Here is a 15,729-nt window from a genome sequence, read left to right as displayed (position 1 = left end):
GCCCACGCCATCACCCCACTGACACAGAGGATCCACCACCAGTGTTCTCGCTGCATACCAGTCCGGATCCTGACAGCTGTACTACAGCACATCTGTATTTTCTCACATGACTGTACTACAGCACATCTGTATTTTCTCACATGACTGTAGTACAGCACATTTGTTTTCCTGCAGACAAGCTAAAACAAAAGAACAGAGTTCCCACATACAAATATACTGGGGCTTATTTACTATTGAGTTGGGTCCTGCTTCTTCTGGTTCTTATAATTCCAGACTCCTCTTTCCCTTCTTATTTACTAATGTGGCACAGAGTTGTGTCGCACGGCTTATTTTCAGGCGCATGGCGTCATTTACCAACCCGAGCGGGAAAAATCCAATCAGAAGCTCCAGAGCTGGCAAAGAGATAAGCAGTACCTTAGTACCACCAAAAAATGTAAAAAAGAGAAGAAATATTGGATGCTTTTCGCCTATTTTTAGAAACCCACTTTCCACAGGAAGATATGCCTAATCTTTCTTGCACAAATATTGTCCAAAGTGATTCAAATACCTCACCAAAAAAAAAAGAGGGGGTGCACGTCTAGAGGTGGGGTGCTAATGCAGTGGATAACAAAACACAATAGCAATACCACTGATTGAAGTTGCATTACAAATGTGTAGAAAACCAGATAAAAAATCTTAAAAAAAAAAAAATATTTTTTTACATTAATAGGACAAGCCCTCCCCCTCTGTAACATCAAATTAACATAAGTTTAGTTTATATTAGACAAAAGAAAATATAATAATCCTTTTAAATTATTATTAATAATAATAATAAAAAAAAAAAAAAGCAAAAACATTTCTGACCTGGTTTCATGTTGTGGGTTTTAGAATTTGAAAACCCAATTAGTTTTATTTATTTATTTATTTATTTTTATAAATTGGTGGGGTTTTTAGAAATTGTCAGGAACATGCCCCTTTTTTGGATACATGAGTGAAAAATTTCGGGCTGGTCGGGGATGTATGTTGTGTACAGTCACACGTTGTCTGCGTCATGGCACTCACTATGCACGCCATGGCGCAGACACCGTGCGCCAACAAAGTCGCAAAGAAACCGACAATAGACTGTCGGGAAAAGATTAGTAAATGTCATTTTTACCACTGGCCACTAGATGGAAAGTTCTGTTAACATCCTTTCTATAGGCTGTGCTTATAAGCTCCTTCTGAGCTCTGAACCTTCAATGATTGGCTGCTACTTCCATACTCCTCTATGGCGTAATCTGTGCTTCTGCTGTGTCTGTGCACCTGTGGTGGTCACATGCCCCAGTGACAGGTATTTTAGCAGTTAAAACACAGTAAGGTTTTTTTTTTTATCCGTTAACATGGTTTAACTGAGCACAATATGGCACTCCTAGGTAAAATAAATTAAATAAATATGTTGCATCTGGATGGTTAGCAATCCCCTCAGTGACTGAAGTTGACCAATATAGGGACACCAAGAAAGCCTTGTAACACTATTCTAATATTGTTTCCAACTAGGCAGGGTCCAAAAGTTTTACTTACATATAATTTGTAATGCTGTCTGGTTCTGCTCAGCTAGTATGCTAACATATTGGTCAATTTACATCATATCTGATTAAAAACATAAAAATGAAACAGCATCAACTTCTGCGCTCTTCTGAGTGAGGACCGCTGTTATGTATGGGTGCAGTATATACTTTGGAGTGACAACGGGCGTTATTTTGTGATGGAAGATAGTAACGGGAGAAATAGTTCATTAACTATTTCTCCCGTTACTATCTTCCGTCACAAAATAACCACAGCAAAAGCCCAGGTAAGTCCCCAGTCCATCCTATCTCCTCTTTATCACCACCCCATTAACCACTTGCATCCACCTCATATTCCATTTTAGCAGTTCATCAGCGGTATTCATTGGCATTCCACTGAAAATTGGATGTCGACATATACTGCAACGGAGAGCAGCAAGCAGCATTAATTTCAAAGGCCAAAACTGAGTAACCTAATCACTCTGTTTGGGACATATGTGCTCTTTCAAGAGGACCAGACACTGCAGAAGACCCCGCTTTTGAGTCGCTTAAAATAGCACATGCGTTACCTAGTGACTCTGTTCGGGCCACTGAAATGAATGGCACTTGCTGCTCTCCATTACAATAAAGGTTGGCATCCCATTACATCCCATGTGAGCACTCAGCCCCAATGATTTCAATGGTCCGAACTGAGTTACCTGGTGACTTACCGGTAGTTCAGGATGTGTGGTGTCCCGGTACTGTACATGTACTGTACCTTGTGTAGTAAGTCCCCAAAGTCAGAGTTCCTCCGCCCTGATAGGAGTCTCTTAGTGGGATAACCCCTAGTCGCCTCTTCCTTCTTAAATTTTATGTATATTTCGTATATTGTATAGTGTAAATATTCCTTCCAGGACCTTAATAAATATATTATTCTGCTAAGGTTAAGGACCTTCCAGGTCAGGTGATCGTGTCATGTGATGTACCACAATGCTTTGTAATAGGACTGACAGGTTTGGGGGTCCAATAAGCTTTGAGCCTGCCCCTTGCCATATAAGGGCGCTGTTCTCCAATCTCTTGGGTTCCGGACTAGCAGAGAGAGAGAAGCTCCGTGAATACTTTCAAGACAAATCTAGGCCTGGAGCCTGCTAACTTCGGCCGAATACAAAACCGTGAGTTCAATCTAACTCAGTCCTAATCCTACGTGACTACTGAACCTAAATTAAACCCTTAAATTCAGTGGAACAGCGTAATCAAGCATCAAAGCTTATTCACTAAAAGGTCCCACCCATACCTGTGAGGAGCCTAAAAGTCCGGCCCTCTGTAAAGACTGTTACTACGTTTAACCTGCATAAAATCTGCAGTAAAGTTATGTTCAGTTTACCAAAATTCCGGTTGTGGACAATCCTTTATTCCTCCCTATCGTTCCTGGGATGGGTGGCGGTAGGATATATATACAGAGAGGAACCCGCACCCTGGCATCACGACAGTTAAGGGTTAAATTAACACCCTTTCATCACTGCACAGCTACACCACCTATATCCTACACCCCCAACCTGCCACAGACATATACACTAGTTTAAGCGGACCTAACAACACAGCAGACTGTTCTTTTGTGTTCACTTGAAATAATTGTGTGATGTCCAGGACGGGATATGCACCTCACAGTCCTATCCGCTTGAGTCCCTGCATGTCCCCAGGGCTCGCCTGCATTGTACCCCTAAATCTGTATAATTTTATATTATGTGTAAAGGACCTTTGATATGGTCACATGGTTGTTAGCCACATAATAGTTGTCACATGTTAAAGTCACATGTTTTGTTACCCAGAGAGCACCAGGTGACCAGATGACCTGCAGCTAGCCTATGGGCTCCTTGCATAGCCCATACTACAATCTCTCTTTTCCACCACACTTTCTGCTGAGGTCAAGTCCAGTCCAGCACATCTGGAGGCCTCAAGCCTAAATTACAGCCACAAGTCAGTAAGTCAAGTCATCTCTGTCTGCTGTCACTATCTTCAGTCAAGTCAAGTCTATCATAGTCAGCGTGGCTGTGCTAAAGTCTATCAAAGTCACTGCAAGTCCCAGCAAGCTGCGAGGTGCCCTGTGTTACTGGTCACCTCTCTGGGATCCTGGCCTAGCTGTAAAGACTGTACCATCTGTCTACCTCAGTAAAGCTACCATTAACCCTGACCTGGCATTGGACTCTTCTTTGCCCTGCCTAACTAGGACTAGCGGTGCTACTGTTCTGGTGGTTCTCGGTTAAAACCACGCCCTGGCGTCATGAACATTTAGGGGTTAATAACATGTACTCCTGGGCTACAACATTTGCCCCATACACCTCACATTGCACCCCCATGGAACACCACAAATGGCAGCGCCTGCTGCCTGTTACAGTATAAATTGGCATTCCCATTTTTGTGGAATGCTGACAGATACCTCTGATAGATTGCTAAAATGCAGAATAAACCTAGCCTTAGCAATCCACCACCACCAAAAAAAATAACCCCCTATGCAGCAATGTCAGTAGAGATAGGGCCCATTCACACAGTGGAATTTCTGACCAGAGAAAAATTCGGCTCAGAAATTCTGTTGCAGCCCCATAAAAAGCAGAATGCTGATGTATACCGTTAACAGGAGCAGCAGACCCCATTCACTTCTATGGCGTCACCACTAATGATTCAGTTCCAGATGTATATGCTATTTTAGGTGAACTCCTAACAGGGGCTGTTGGACTTATGAAATAGCGCATACATCTCTAAAGGAGTCACTAGATGACTCTGTTTGGCCATAGAAGTGAATGGGGGCCGCTTCCTCCGTTTACACGTCAGCACCTTGAAAAAGCACAGAGAAAAATGGATATGTTACTGCATGTTGTAAATGGATGACATACAGCATAATCCATTTCCCATTGACATATATATTTAAAGACAAATGACCGTAACAGGTCCATTTTTTGGGCATACACAATAGCGTGGCAGACCGTGTATTTGCATATGCAAAATGACATGGACTGCAACAGGACCAGGGATAACCTGCAGTGTGAACTCAGCCTTAAAGGGGTACTCCACTGGCCAGCGTTTGGAAGTAAATGTTCCGAACGCTGTTTTTGCGCTGCGGGGGTCTGCCACGCCCCTTGTGACATCACGGCCGTGATGTCACAAGGGGCATGGCCGACCCCTGCAGTACGAAAACAGCGTTCGGAACATTTACTTCCGAATGCAGGCCAGGGGAGTACCCCTTTAACACAACCCATTCATTCACAAAAGATGTAAAGGCAGCTAGATTTTATACACCTGAGGCGAAGTTTCCACTTGTTTTTTTTTTTCTGGCAGTTTTTGGATATCTGCCACTGCAGTTTTTGAGCCAAAGCCAGAAGTGTATTCAAAAGGAATAGGACATATAAAGGAAGGACTTACACTTCTCTTCCCTTATGGATCCACTTCTGACTTAGTGAAAACTTAGTCTGAGGCAATAGGACTGACTTAAACACCTGCATTTTAATAAGGAAGGTGTTTTTCAGTACTTTTGTGTGTGTGTATGTGTATATATATATATATATATATATATATATATATATATATATAATTTTATTTCTTTCTTTTGTTCCCTTTCCAACGCCTTTCTAAGAACAAACAGGGTATATGATTGTAGGCATAGTAGAGGTGATTGAGAGGTACTCTGAGGCATCTTCTGTAGGAGGAAATGCCATGTGCGACAGCAGAGGAGGGCGGGAATGTTTACTGCTCTGTGAGTCACAGCAAATGTGTTTCCCTGGGAAACCGGACGCTGCCGCAGCTCCCTGGTGCCCAGCAATAGTTAGTAATCCCGGGCACGCCTGCTCACAGCCAAGCCTCACTATTTGGGGACGTTAGGAGCAGTGATAGTGAATGTTGTGCAGAGATTACAGATAAGAAGCTGCCGAGGAAGCCACAGAGTCATGTACACAGCGCAGTAGAGGAGAGCACACCTGCAGCAGGTAACTCATGGGGTTGGGGGTCCTGCCCACTATATGGGTACACGGTGCTGTGCATGGAGCACTCTCACAGTAGGGGGGTCACTATATAGTTTATACTACAGATAGGTTAGATAGGGGCGAGGTGGGTGTGTGCATCCAAAACCTATAGCCTCAGGGTCATTGTATTCAGTGACTGCTCCACAGGAGACTGACCATACAGGTAAGGCTGCTTTCACATCGCGATTTCTCCATCCGACTTGAGTACACGATTTTATAACTTGAAATCGTATATAAAGTCGCATCCATTGATCTCCATTAAAAAAATCGGATCCAGTACACACATCCCATTTGATCCGCATCCGATTTCACACGATTTTTGTTCGGGTCTGAAATCTGGTTTTGACAACAATTTCAGACCCGAACAAAAATCGTGTGAAATCGGATGCGGATCAAATGGAATGTGTGTACTGGATCCGATTTGTTAATGCAGGTCAATAGATCCGACTTTGTATACCATTTTCATACAATTTTAAGTTATAAAATCATTTAGTCAAGTCGGATGGAGAAATTGTGATGTGAACGCAGCCTAACAGAGCCTACAGCAGTGCTCTCTAACTGTTGGAAAATCTACAACTCCCATCATGCCCTGACAGCCGCCAGGCTGTCAGGGCATGATGGGTGTTGTAGTTTTTCCACAGCAGGAAAGTCGTAGGTTATTTCTTTCCAGTCTAAAACTGAAAGGCCTTATTCACATCTGTCATTTGGGCCAAAAAACTGAGGCAAGTGGTCCGATACAAAATGGACACCAACTTTAACGGAGACGGTCGGATTTCTGTCTCTAATCCATTTAATAAGCTCAACAAGCTGATGTGAAACGTGCGTTGTGGGTTTTCCTGTGTGACCGCATTTTAAAGGGGTATTCCAGGAAAAAACTTTTTTTTATATATATCAATAGGCTTCAGAAAGTTAAACAGATTTGTAAATTACTTCTATTAAAAAATCTTAATCCTTTCAGTACTTATGAGCTTCTGAAGTTAAGGTTGTTCTTTTCTGTCTAAGTGCTCTCTGATGACACGTGTCTCGGGAAACGCCCAGTTTAGAAGGGATTTGCTTCTAAACTGGGCAGTTCCCGAGACACGTGTCATCAGAGAGCACTTAGACAGAAAAGAACAACCTTAACTTCAGAAGCTCATAAGTACTGAAAGGATTAAGATTTTTTAATTGAAGTAATTTACAAATCTGTTTAACTTTCTGGAGCCAATTGATATATATATATAAAAAAAAGTTTTTCTCCTGGATAACCCCTTTAAGTATGGTGCATTTATTATGTTGATGAACTGGCATTGCTTCCAATTGGGAAGTATGGGTAAAATATTTAAGTAAATAAATATATGGCATTGGTTTTGTGCCATGCATTAGCCAATGTTGCAGATGGTATTGTTTTTAGGATTTTTAATTTATTTATTTATTTCTTCCCATTGTTTCATCTAATTGCATATACTGTTACTGTTTTTTTTATTTTTTTTTTTATTTTTTTTTTCAGGAAGACATTAGGTGACCTTAAGATAAATAGATAAATGGATGTGCACACAATTTGGGAGATGTATTAAAACCTGTGCAGAGCAGAAGTTAACCAATTGCAGAAAGCAAACAATCAGATGGCTTCTTTTATTTTACAGAGACCTTAGATAGGTTGCTATGGGCAACTGGTCAACTTTTCCTCTGCACAGGTTTTGATAAATCTCCCCAAATGTTATTTTGTTCTAAGAATGTATCTAAGCCTGTTTTGAAGCCCTCAATTGTTTTTGCTGTGTTTATTTCTTCAAATAAACTGTTCCATAAATTCACAGGGGGAGATTTATCAAAACCTGTCCAGAGGAAAAGTTGCTGAGTTGCCCATAGCAACCAATCAGATCGCTTCTTTTGTTTTTCAGAGGCCTTTTCAAAAATGAAAGAAGTGATCTGATTGGTTGCTATGGGCAACTCAGCAATTTTTCCTCTGGACAGGTTTTGATAAAACTTCCCAACAGTTCTTATGGTTAAAGGACATCTGTAGTGCAAAATAACTTATCCCCTATAAGTTATAGATCGCGGAGGCGGGGGGGGGGGGGGGGGGGGGGGTTGTTGTGTTTCAGAGCGCGGGGATCTCCTAGACGGGGCTGCAGCAGTATGCTGGAAAGGGGGCGTTCCGTTCCCGCATGACACGGCGGCCGACACGCCCCCTCCATGTACCCCATAGAGATACATGGAGGGGGCGTGTCTGCCTGGCCTTTCTGCTGGGAACGAAACTTCACTTCCTGCAGACTGCCGCGGCCCTGTCCAGGAGATCCCGGGGGGCCCCAGCGCTCGGACCCCCCGCGATCTATAACTTATCCCCTTTCCTTTGGATAGGGGATAAGTTATTTTGCTCTGGAATACTCCTTTAAGAAGGTTTGTCGTCTCAGGAGTGTGAACCGCTTTTTTTTTCCACCAGGCAGAGGAAGTCCTTGTTTTTGCATTTTTCCATGTTTTTGTACAGATAATTTATATACTTAAATAAAATGTATACTCTATTCAAAGGATAAATGTAAATATACAAGTTCTAATGTCGCCCTTGTGTCCCCATGACACTCCTAAGGGGATGCATACAATCCTGTATACCACAGGGGAACTCAAACAGTCAAATATTTATACATATTAAGCAAGGAGTTCAAACAACACCTGATATGAAGTTAAAAATAATATTTTATTGGAATTACAATAAACAAAACATATAGTATGCAAAGTGAAGAAGTACTGTAATGGTCAGCCAATACAAAAAATAGGGCTTTGCAAAAAGAGGTTGCTATATCATGATTGATGACCACAGGCTATCCTATAAGAAAAGTGCAGTATATTAGCAGCATTTGCAGAGGTAGTATGTCTGTAAACAGGTACATCTAACAGCAGTAAAATGCCCAGGATCACTACACAGCACCTATGCCAAAAACAAGTGCAATTGGAGAGTATGGAGAGACATGTGCCATTACAAAAATATCCTCATCAATAAATATTATTTTCCTAAGTAGAGGTTTTATGGCGCACATTAGATATCTCATATCATACAAGGTGCCCATAAAAAAGATGCAGCAGTATAGGGTAAATGTAGATAGCACAAAAAGCATTGTAAAACGAATCAATCTTACCCATGTGGGAGAGTAACCAGAGCCCCGGCCCCTATGATCGTTTCAGTTTCCCTTTCTCAATAGGTGCTCCAGTTCTTGAGAAAGGAAAATCAAAATGATCCTAGGGATCGGGGCTCAGGTTGCTATCCCGCATGAGTAAGATTGATTGGTTTTACAATTTTTTTTGTGCTATCCATGCATTTGTTCTGTTTGCATCTACAGGGTGGGTCATTTATATGTATACACCTTAATAAAATGGGAATGGTTGGTGATATTAACTTCCTGTTTGTGGCACATTAGTATATGTGAGGGGGAAACTTTTCAAGATGGGTGGTGACCATGGTGGCCATTTTGAAGTTGGCCATTTTGAATCCAACTTTTGTTTTTTCAATAGGAAGAGGGTCATGTGACACATCAAACTTATTGGGAATTTCACAAGAAAAACAATGATGTGCTTGGTTTTAACATAACTTTATCCTTTCATGAGTTATTTACAGTTAAGTTTCTGACCACTTTTAAAATGTGTTCAATGTGCTGCCTATTGTGTTGGATTGTCAATGCAACCCTCTTCTCCCACTCTTCACACACTGATAGCAACACCGCAGGAGAAATGCTAGCACAGGCTTCCTGTATCCATATACACTGCTATATACAACTATATACACCGCAGGAGAAATGCTAGCACAGGCTTCCTGTATCCATATACACTGCTATATACAACTATATACACCGCAGGAGAAATGCTAGCACAGGCTTCCAGTATCCATATACACTGCTATATACTACTATATACACCGCAGGAGAAATGCTAGCACAGGCTTCCAGTATCCATATACACTGCTATATACTACTATATACACCGCAGGAGAAATGCTAGCACAGGCTTCCAGTATCTGTCGTTTCAGGTGCTGCACATCTTGTATCTTCACAGCATAGACAATTGCCTTTAGCTGACCCCAAAGATAAAAGTCTAAGGGGGTCAGATCGGGAGACCTTGGGGGCCGTTCAACTGGCCCACGACGACTAATCCACTTTCCAGGAAACTGTTCATTTAGGAATGCTCGGACCTGACACCCATAATGTGGTGGTCACCATCTTGCTGGAAAAACTCAGGGAATGTGTAGCAATTTCGCATATCCAGTGGCCTTGAGGTTTCCATTGATGAAGAATGGCCCCACTATCTTTGTACCCCATATACCACAGCATACCATCAATTTTTGTGTTCCAACAGTCTTGGAGGGATCTATCCAATGTGGGTTAGTGTCAGACTAATAGCGGTGGTTTTGCTTGTTAACTTCATTCACATTCAGTTTGCCTCATCGCTGAACAAAATCTTCTGTGTAAACTGAGGGTCCTATTCCAATTTTTGTTTTGCCCATTCTGCAGCACCTGAAACTACGTATACTGGAAGCCTGTGCTAGCATTTCTCCTGCGGTGTATATAGTAGTATATAGAAGTGTATACAGATACTGGAAGCCTGTGCTAGCATTTCTCCTGCGGTGTTGCTATCAGTGTGTGAAGAGTGGGAGAAGAGGGTTGCATTGACAATCCAACACAATGGGCAGCACATTGAACACATTTTATAAGTGGTCAGAAACTTGTAAACAACACATTAAAGGATAAAGTTATGTTAAAACCAAGCACATCATTGTTTTTCTTGTGAAATTCCCAATAAGTGTGATGTGTCACATGACCCTCTTCCTATTGAAAAAACAAAAGTTGGATTCAAAATGGCCGACTTCAAAATGGCCACCATGGTCACCACCCATCTTGAAAAGTTTCCCCCCTCACATATACTAATGTCACAAACAGGAAGTTAATATCATCAACCATTCCCATTTTATTAAGGTGTATCCATATAAATGGCCCACCCTGTACATTTACCCTATACTGCTGCATCATTTTTACGGGCACCTTGTATGATATGAGATATCTAATGTGCGCCATAAAACCTCTACTTAGGAAAATAATATTTATTGATGAGAATATTTTTGTTATGGCACAAGTCTCTCCATACTCTCCAGTTGCACTTGTTTTTGGCATAGGTGCTGCGTAGTGATCCTGGGCATTTTACTACTGTTAGATGTACCTGTTTACAGACATACTACCTCTGCAAATGCTGCTAATATACTGCACTTTTCTTATAGGATAGCCTGTGGTTATTATGATATAACAACCTCTTTTTTTTACAAAGCCCTATTTTTTGTAATGGCTGACCATCACAGTACTTCTCCACTTTGCATACTATATGTTTAAAAAACAAAAAAATTGTAATTCCAATAAAATATTGTTTTTAACTTCATATCAGGTCTCGTTTGAACTCCTTTCCCAATATGTATAATATCTATTCAAAGGATAGTTAATGTGTCAGATCGTGGGACCCCTCATGATCTCCTACCCGGCACCCCATCTCTCCTCCTGTGTGGAGCGGGGGTCAGCACACACCCTCTATTCATCTCTATGGGAGAGCCGAAATGCCGTACTTAGTTATCTCTGGCTCTCCCATTGAGATACATGAAGGGGACGTGTTGACCACAGCTTCGTGTGATGGTTGACAACGCTCCATGCAGGACGAGAGCTGGGGTCCCGTACAGGAGATTGCGATCTGACACTTATCCCCTATTCTTCCAATAGGGGATACATATTTCTAAGTTGGACTACTCCTTCAAGTTGATCATATCCCTCCTCATAAATGTTTCTTTTCAAGACTAAAGGAATGTAATTCTTTAATCTATCCTTATAACTAAGATGCTCCGTATTAGTTTACATGCACAGCAACACTAGATATTGCTAGACGGCACTGCTATGTACTGCGGCTGTTGGTCAGAAAGACCTAACATCCTGGGGCAGGAAAAATAACTGAAATTACAGACCTGAGTTCTTAAAGGGGTTTTCCAGGAATATACTGTTGATGGCCTATTCACAGGATTGTTGCTTCGGCCCTGTACTCTTTGTAGTGCGGGCAGCGAACAGTGGAGAGTTGTCAGGTGTTGGCACCCCACCAATCAACTATACATGGTCTTTCTTTGGTAATAGGCCATCAATAGGATATTCCTGAAAAACACCTTCCAGCTATGTGCTTTGCTGGTTGTAGGCAACCCCCCCCCCCCCCCCCCCCCCCCATCAGATATTAATGGCCTATCTTCCGGATAAGTAATCAATTGGAAACCAAATTGGTCAACCAAATGAAACACAATGGGAGAGATTTATGAAAACCTGTGCAGAGGAAACTTGACCAGTTGCCCATAGCAACCAATCAGATCAGTTCTTTCATTTTTAAAAAGGCCTCTGAAAAATGAAAGAAGCAATCTGGTTGCTATTGGCAACTGGTTGACTTTACCTCTGGACAGGTTTTGATAACCCCCCCCCCCCCCCCTATATTGTAGGCATTTTGGCCTTACATTGCAGTGAACCTGTCCTGATACCGTACTGCTGTTAAACAGGGAACATATTCTAGTGACAGATCTTCCACTTTTATATGGTGTTCATATGTAACTTTCAGTAAAAATTTGTAATTGCTAAGCAGCAGGTAATAGACTGGAGCTGGATTGTGGGGTTATTCTTTGTCTATTGTTAAGTGATGTTCATGTTTTATGTTTCCATAGGGGATCATCACATAAACGTTTTGTAAAGCCAAACATGGATATAGATGATGAGGAACCACCAGTGCCTCCCTTCTGGGAAGATGAAAGAGTGTCATGTATCGGAAGGTGGCTTCAGCATACCTTGAAAGTCAAAGAAGATCGTTGGATAAAGTTTGTCGAGGATGAACAGAATGAGAAGATACTGAAAGATTTTTTGGGTCAGAGAGATCAGATTATGCTGTTGTTTTCAACTGCTCCTAAAGGAGGTGTATTAGTGACTCAGGAGGTAAGAAACATATGCCAAGACACTACATGGAACAATGCTACTTGAATTTTTTATTTATTTTGTATATACACTAAAATAACTATCTATAGATGTGTATATGCCTGCACAGTGACTATGACAGGAATGGACAAATCCTGCTCATCAAAAAGTTGTTTTATATGGTGGCTTATTTATTTCTGAAGTTCAGAACTCCCATATAGAATAGAGAGAGGTGGTCAAGTATGCATGGTGCTGCTCCATACACATGAGAGACAATTGACCTCTGGAGGATCCAGCAGTCAGACACCCACCAATCGGCTACTTATATTCTATCAAGTATATAGGGGTTAACCGTTAGGTCATGTTCACACATCTGGAATGTCTGCAAGGAAAATATTCGTGCAGACTATTCGCAGACTGTGGTCGCCGGCATGACAGGAACACACCGTCCCATAGACATCTATGCATTCCGTGCAGATTTCGCAAAAACAATGGACAGGTTCCTTCTTTCTGCAGACAAGGAAATCGGAAATATTTCTGGCGCGGAAATTCTGATTTCCATGTCCACAGAAAGAATTCCACCATATGCACAGTGCAGCAGAATCCCATTGAATACAATGGGACTCTGCTGCTGTAATTCCAATGCAGAGTTCCGCATGGAAATTTCAAACGTGTGAACATGGCCTTCATCTTTCAATAATTCCTATTATTTTATACTGTATCATATTAGTTTACCAAATTTGTATAATTTCATACACTCTTTACATTTCTAACTCCTTTCTTCAATAGAAAGCTTCCACAGTTAGTTTCTTTTTTGTTTGTTTTAGATATAACAATATGACTTTGTTTTTTTATAGTATACTGCCCCTAAGAAACAGGTAATACAACCCTGAAACATTATGGGTTAGCACCTTTATAACACACTTAAAAAATGTTTACTAGCCTTATTGGCCATGCAGCTTCATTTATTGCCCCAATTTTCAAAGTTGTCCTTACAGGATGTACTGGGGGGATTGTTGCTATAATAGCTGGGAATGTCTGCTGTGACAACTGTAACCATTAGTAAAAAAAAAAGAGGGGAAACTGCTGGACACAGTAGCTGCATAAAAGGCCACGGCCGTTTTATTGAGGAATAAATATAATTAAATTTAATAAATAAATCAATAAATAATAAATATTTAATAAATAAATAACCAATAAATATAAAAACTTAAACCAATATCCACTGAGATAAATATCTCATCATCTCTCCACAAAACGTTACCTGTCCACCCAGAACTCTGGGTGACCCCCAAATTTTACAAAATGATCATAACTAAAACTAAATTGTCCACCCGACGGTGACGTCCTCAAACGATCGTGACATGGCAAGAAAACTGGAAAATATTTAATAAGAATACAGTAGAACAAACAAATAAAACATGGAATTTTTAATACCATGTAATAAGATTCCCTGATTCCTTCTTAATAGCATTGGAGATAGGTAGGGCAACAGGTGAGATGTACTACAAAATCTCTTCTACTTTTTTCTTTACATGGGCACTCTCATTAAAACTAATTTTGCTGTTGCAAATAAAAAAATCTAATGTACTTTGTTTAAAAATGCTGCCACTAGGTGTCTCACTACTTGTCCAGAGCACATTCACCGCCCCCCCCCCTTCTCTTGCACAGACTTTGGACTCCTGCTGGCCTGGCAGAAGTCCAATGTCAGGAAATGCTGAGGGGGATGTGTGCAGCATTATCCAATCATAGCTCATCTCACACACTGAACTGCTCTGGGCTGTGTGCAGCAGAGTGAGGGAGGAAGTTCTCCCCTGTATGGCTTCAGATGATGTCACGCCTGCTGGGTAACGCCCTTCCCAGTCTGTGAATCTGACTGAGACTGAGCAGAAAATACAGAGCAATATCAAGTACAAGTTTATTAGAATATATAAAAATTGTCACTATATGTGACTAACAACAATTAACCCCTTAAGGACCAAGGACGTACCGGTACGTCCTTGGTCCTGCTCTTCTGATCTAACGCGGGGTTACACAGTAACCCCGCGTCATATCACGGCGGGCCCGGCGTCATAGTGAAGCCGGGACCCGCCTCTAATAGCGCGCAGCGCCGCACGCTATTAACCCTTTAGCCGCGCACTCAGAGCTGAGCCGCGCGGCTAAAAGTGAAAGTTCCCGGCTAGCTCAGTCGGGCTGTTCGGGATAGCCGCAGCTAATCGCGGCATCCCGAACAGCTGACAGGACAGCGGGAGGGCCCCTTCCTGCCTCCTCGCTGTCCGATCACCAAATGACTGTGCCTGAGATCCAGGCATGAGCAGTCATGCGGCAGAATCGTTGATCACTGGTTTCTTATTAAAAACCAGTGAAAAAGTGAAAAAAAAAAGTGAATAAAGATCATTTAACTCCTCCCCTATTAAAAGTTTGAATCACCCCCCTTTTCCAATAAAAAAAAACACAGTGTAAATAAAAATAAAAATAAACATATATGGTATCACCACGTGCGGAAATGTCCGAATTATAAAAATATATCATTAATTAAACCGCTCGGTCAATGGCGTGCGCGCAAAAAAATTCCAAAATAGTGCATTTTTGGTCACTTTTTATATCATTTTAAAATGAATAAAAAGCGATCAATACGTCATATCAATGAAAAACTGGTACCGTTAAAAACTTCAGATCACGGCCCTCATACCGCCCCATACAAAGAAAAATAAAAAAGTTATAAGGGTCAGAAGATGACAATTTTAAACATATTATTTTCCTGCATGTAGTTATTATTTTTTCCAGAAGTCCGACAAAATCAAACCGATATAAGTAGGGTATCATTTTAATTGTATGGACCTACAGAATAAATATCAGGTGTCATTTGTACCGAAAAATGTACTACGTAGAAACAGAAGCCCCCAAAAGTTACAAAACAGCGTTTTTTTTTTCAATTTTGTCGCACAATGATTTTTTTCCCGTTTCACCATAGATTGTCATTACAAAGTAGAATTGGTGGCGCAAAAAATAAGCCATGATATGGATTTTTAGGTGCAAAATTTAAAGAGTTATGATTTTTTAAAGGCAAGGAGCAAAAAACGAAAATGCAAAAACGGAAAAACCCCCGGTCCTTAAGGGGTTAAAACAAAATTACATAACAATGAAGTTGATGTGAATGATGTGATCAGGATCTACCCTGGTACGTAGGTGAGACAGATGTCAGTTGTGGGTCACAGTAAGTGACAAAATACATCATAGGGAGGAAACAGTACTGAAAGGTTCTATATGGATTGCAGT

At 41.2% G+C, this 15,729-nt stretch overlaps 2 protein-coding genes across 5 annotated transcripts in view; one reads left to right on the top strand and one right to left on the bottom strand.

Moving 5' to 3' along the window:
• The window catches only part of SP4 (Sp4 transcription factor), a 75,055-nt gene extending 63,559 nt beyond the window's left edge, over positions 1 to 11,496 (bottom strand). Inside the window, exon 1 of one of the 2 annotated variants that reach the window (XM_056519712.1) lies at positions 11,475 to 11,496. The gene's annotated coding sequence lies outside the window, so the exon portion shown is untranslated. Of the gene's footprint in view, positions 1 to 2,233; positions 2,257 to 11,474 lie in introns of those variants that run through there. The other variant, XM_056519711.1, reaches the window with a different exon arrangement.
• Positions 2,584 to 15,729, top strand: part of DNAH11 (dynein axonemal heavy chain 11) — a 324,054-nt gene continuing 310,908 nt past the window's right edge. Inside the window, exons 1-2 of one of the 3 annotated variants that reach the window (XM_056519699.1) lie at positions 2,584 to 2,674; positions 12,207 to 12,471. In XM_056519699.1, the coding sequence (XP_056375674.1) occupies positions 12,241 to 12,471 (231 nt within the window). In that variant the 5' untranslated portion in view covers positions 2,584 to 2,674; positions 12,207 to 12,240. Of the gene's footprint in view, positions 2,675 to 5,255; positions 5,480 to 7,412; positions 7,466 to 12,206; positions 12,472 to 15,729 lie in introns of those variants that run through there. The other 2 variants (XM_056519698.1, XM_056519697.1) reach the window with 2 other exon arrangements.

This window comes from Hyla sarda, chromosome 5, assembly GCF_029499605.1.
Source record: "Hyla sarda isolate aHylSar1 chromosome 5, aHylSar1.hap1, whole genome shotgun sequence".
Lineage (NCBI taxonomy): Eukaryota > Metazoa > Chordata > Amphibia > Anura > Hylidae > Hyla > Hyla sarda.
This window is presented reverse-complemented; position numbering and strand designations above follow the sequence as displayed.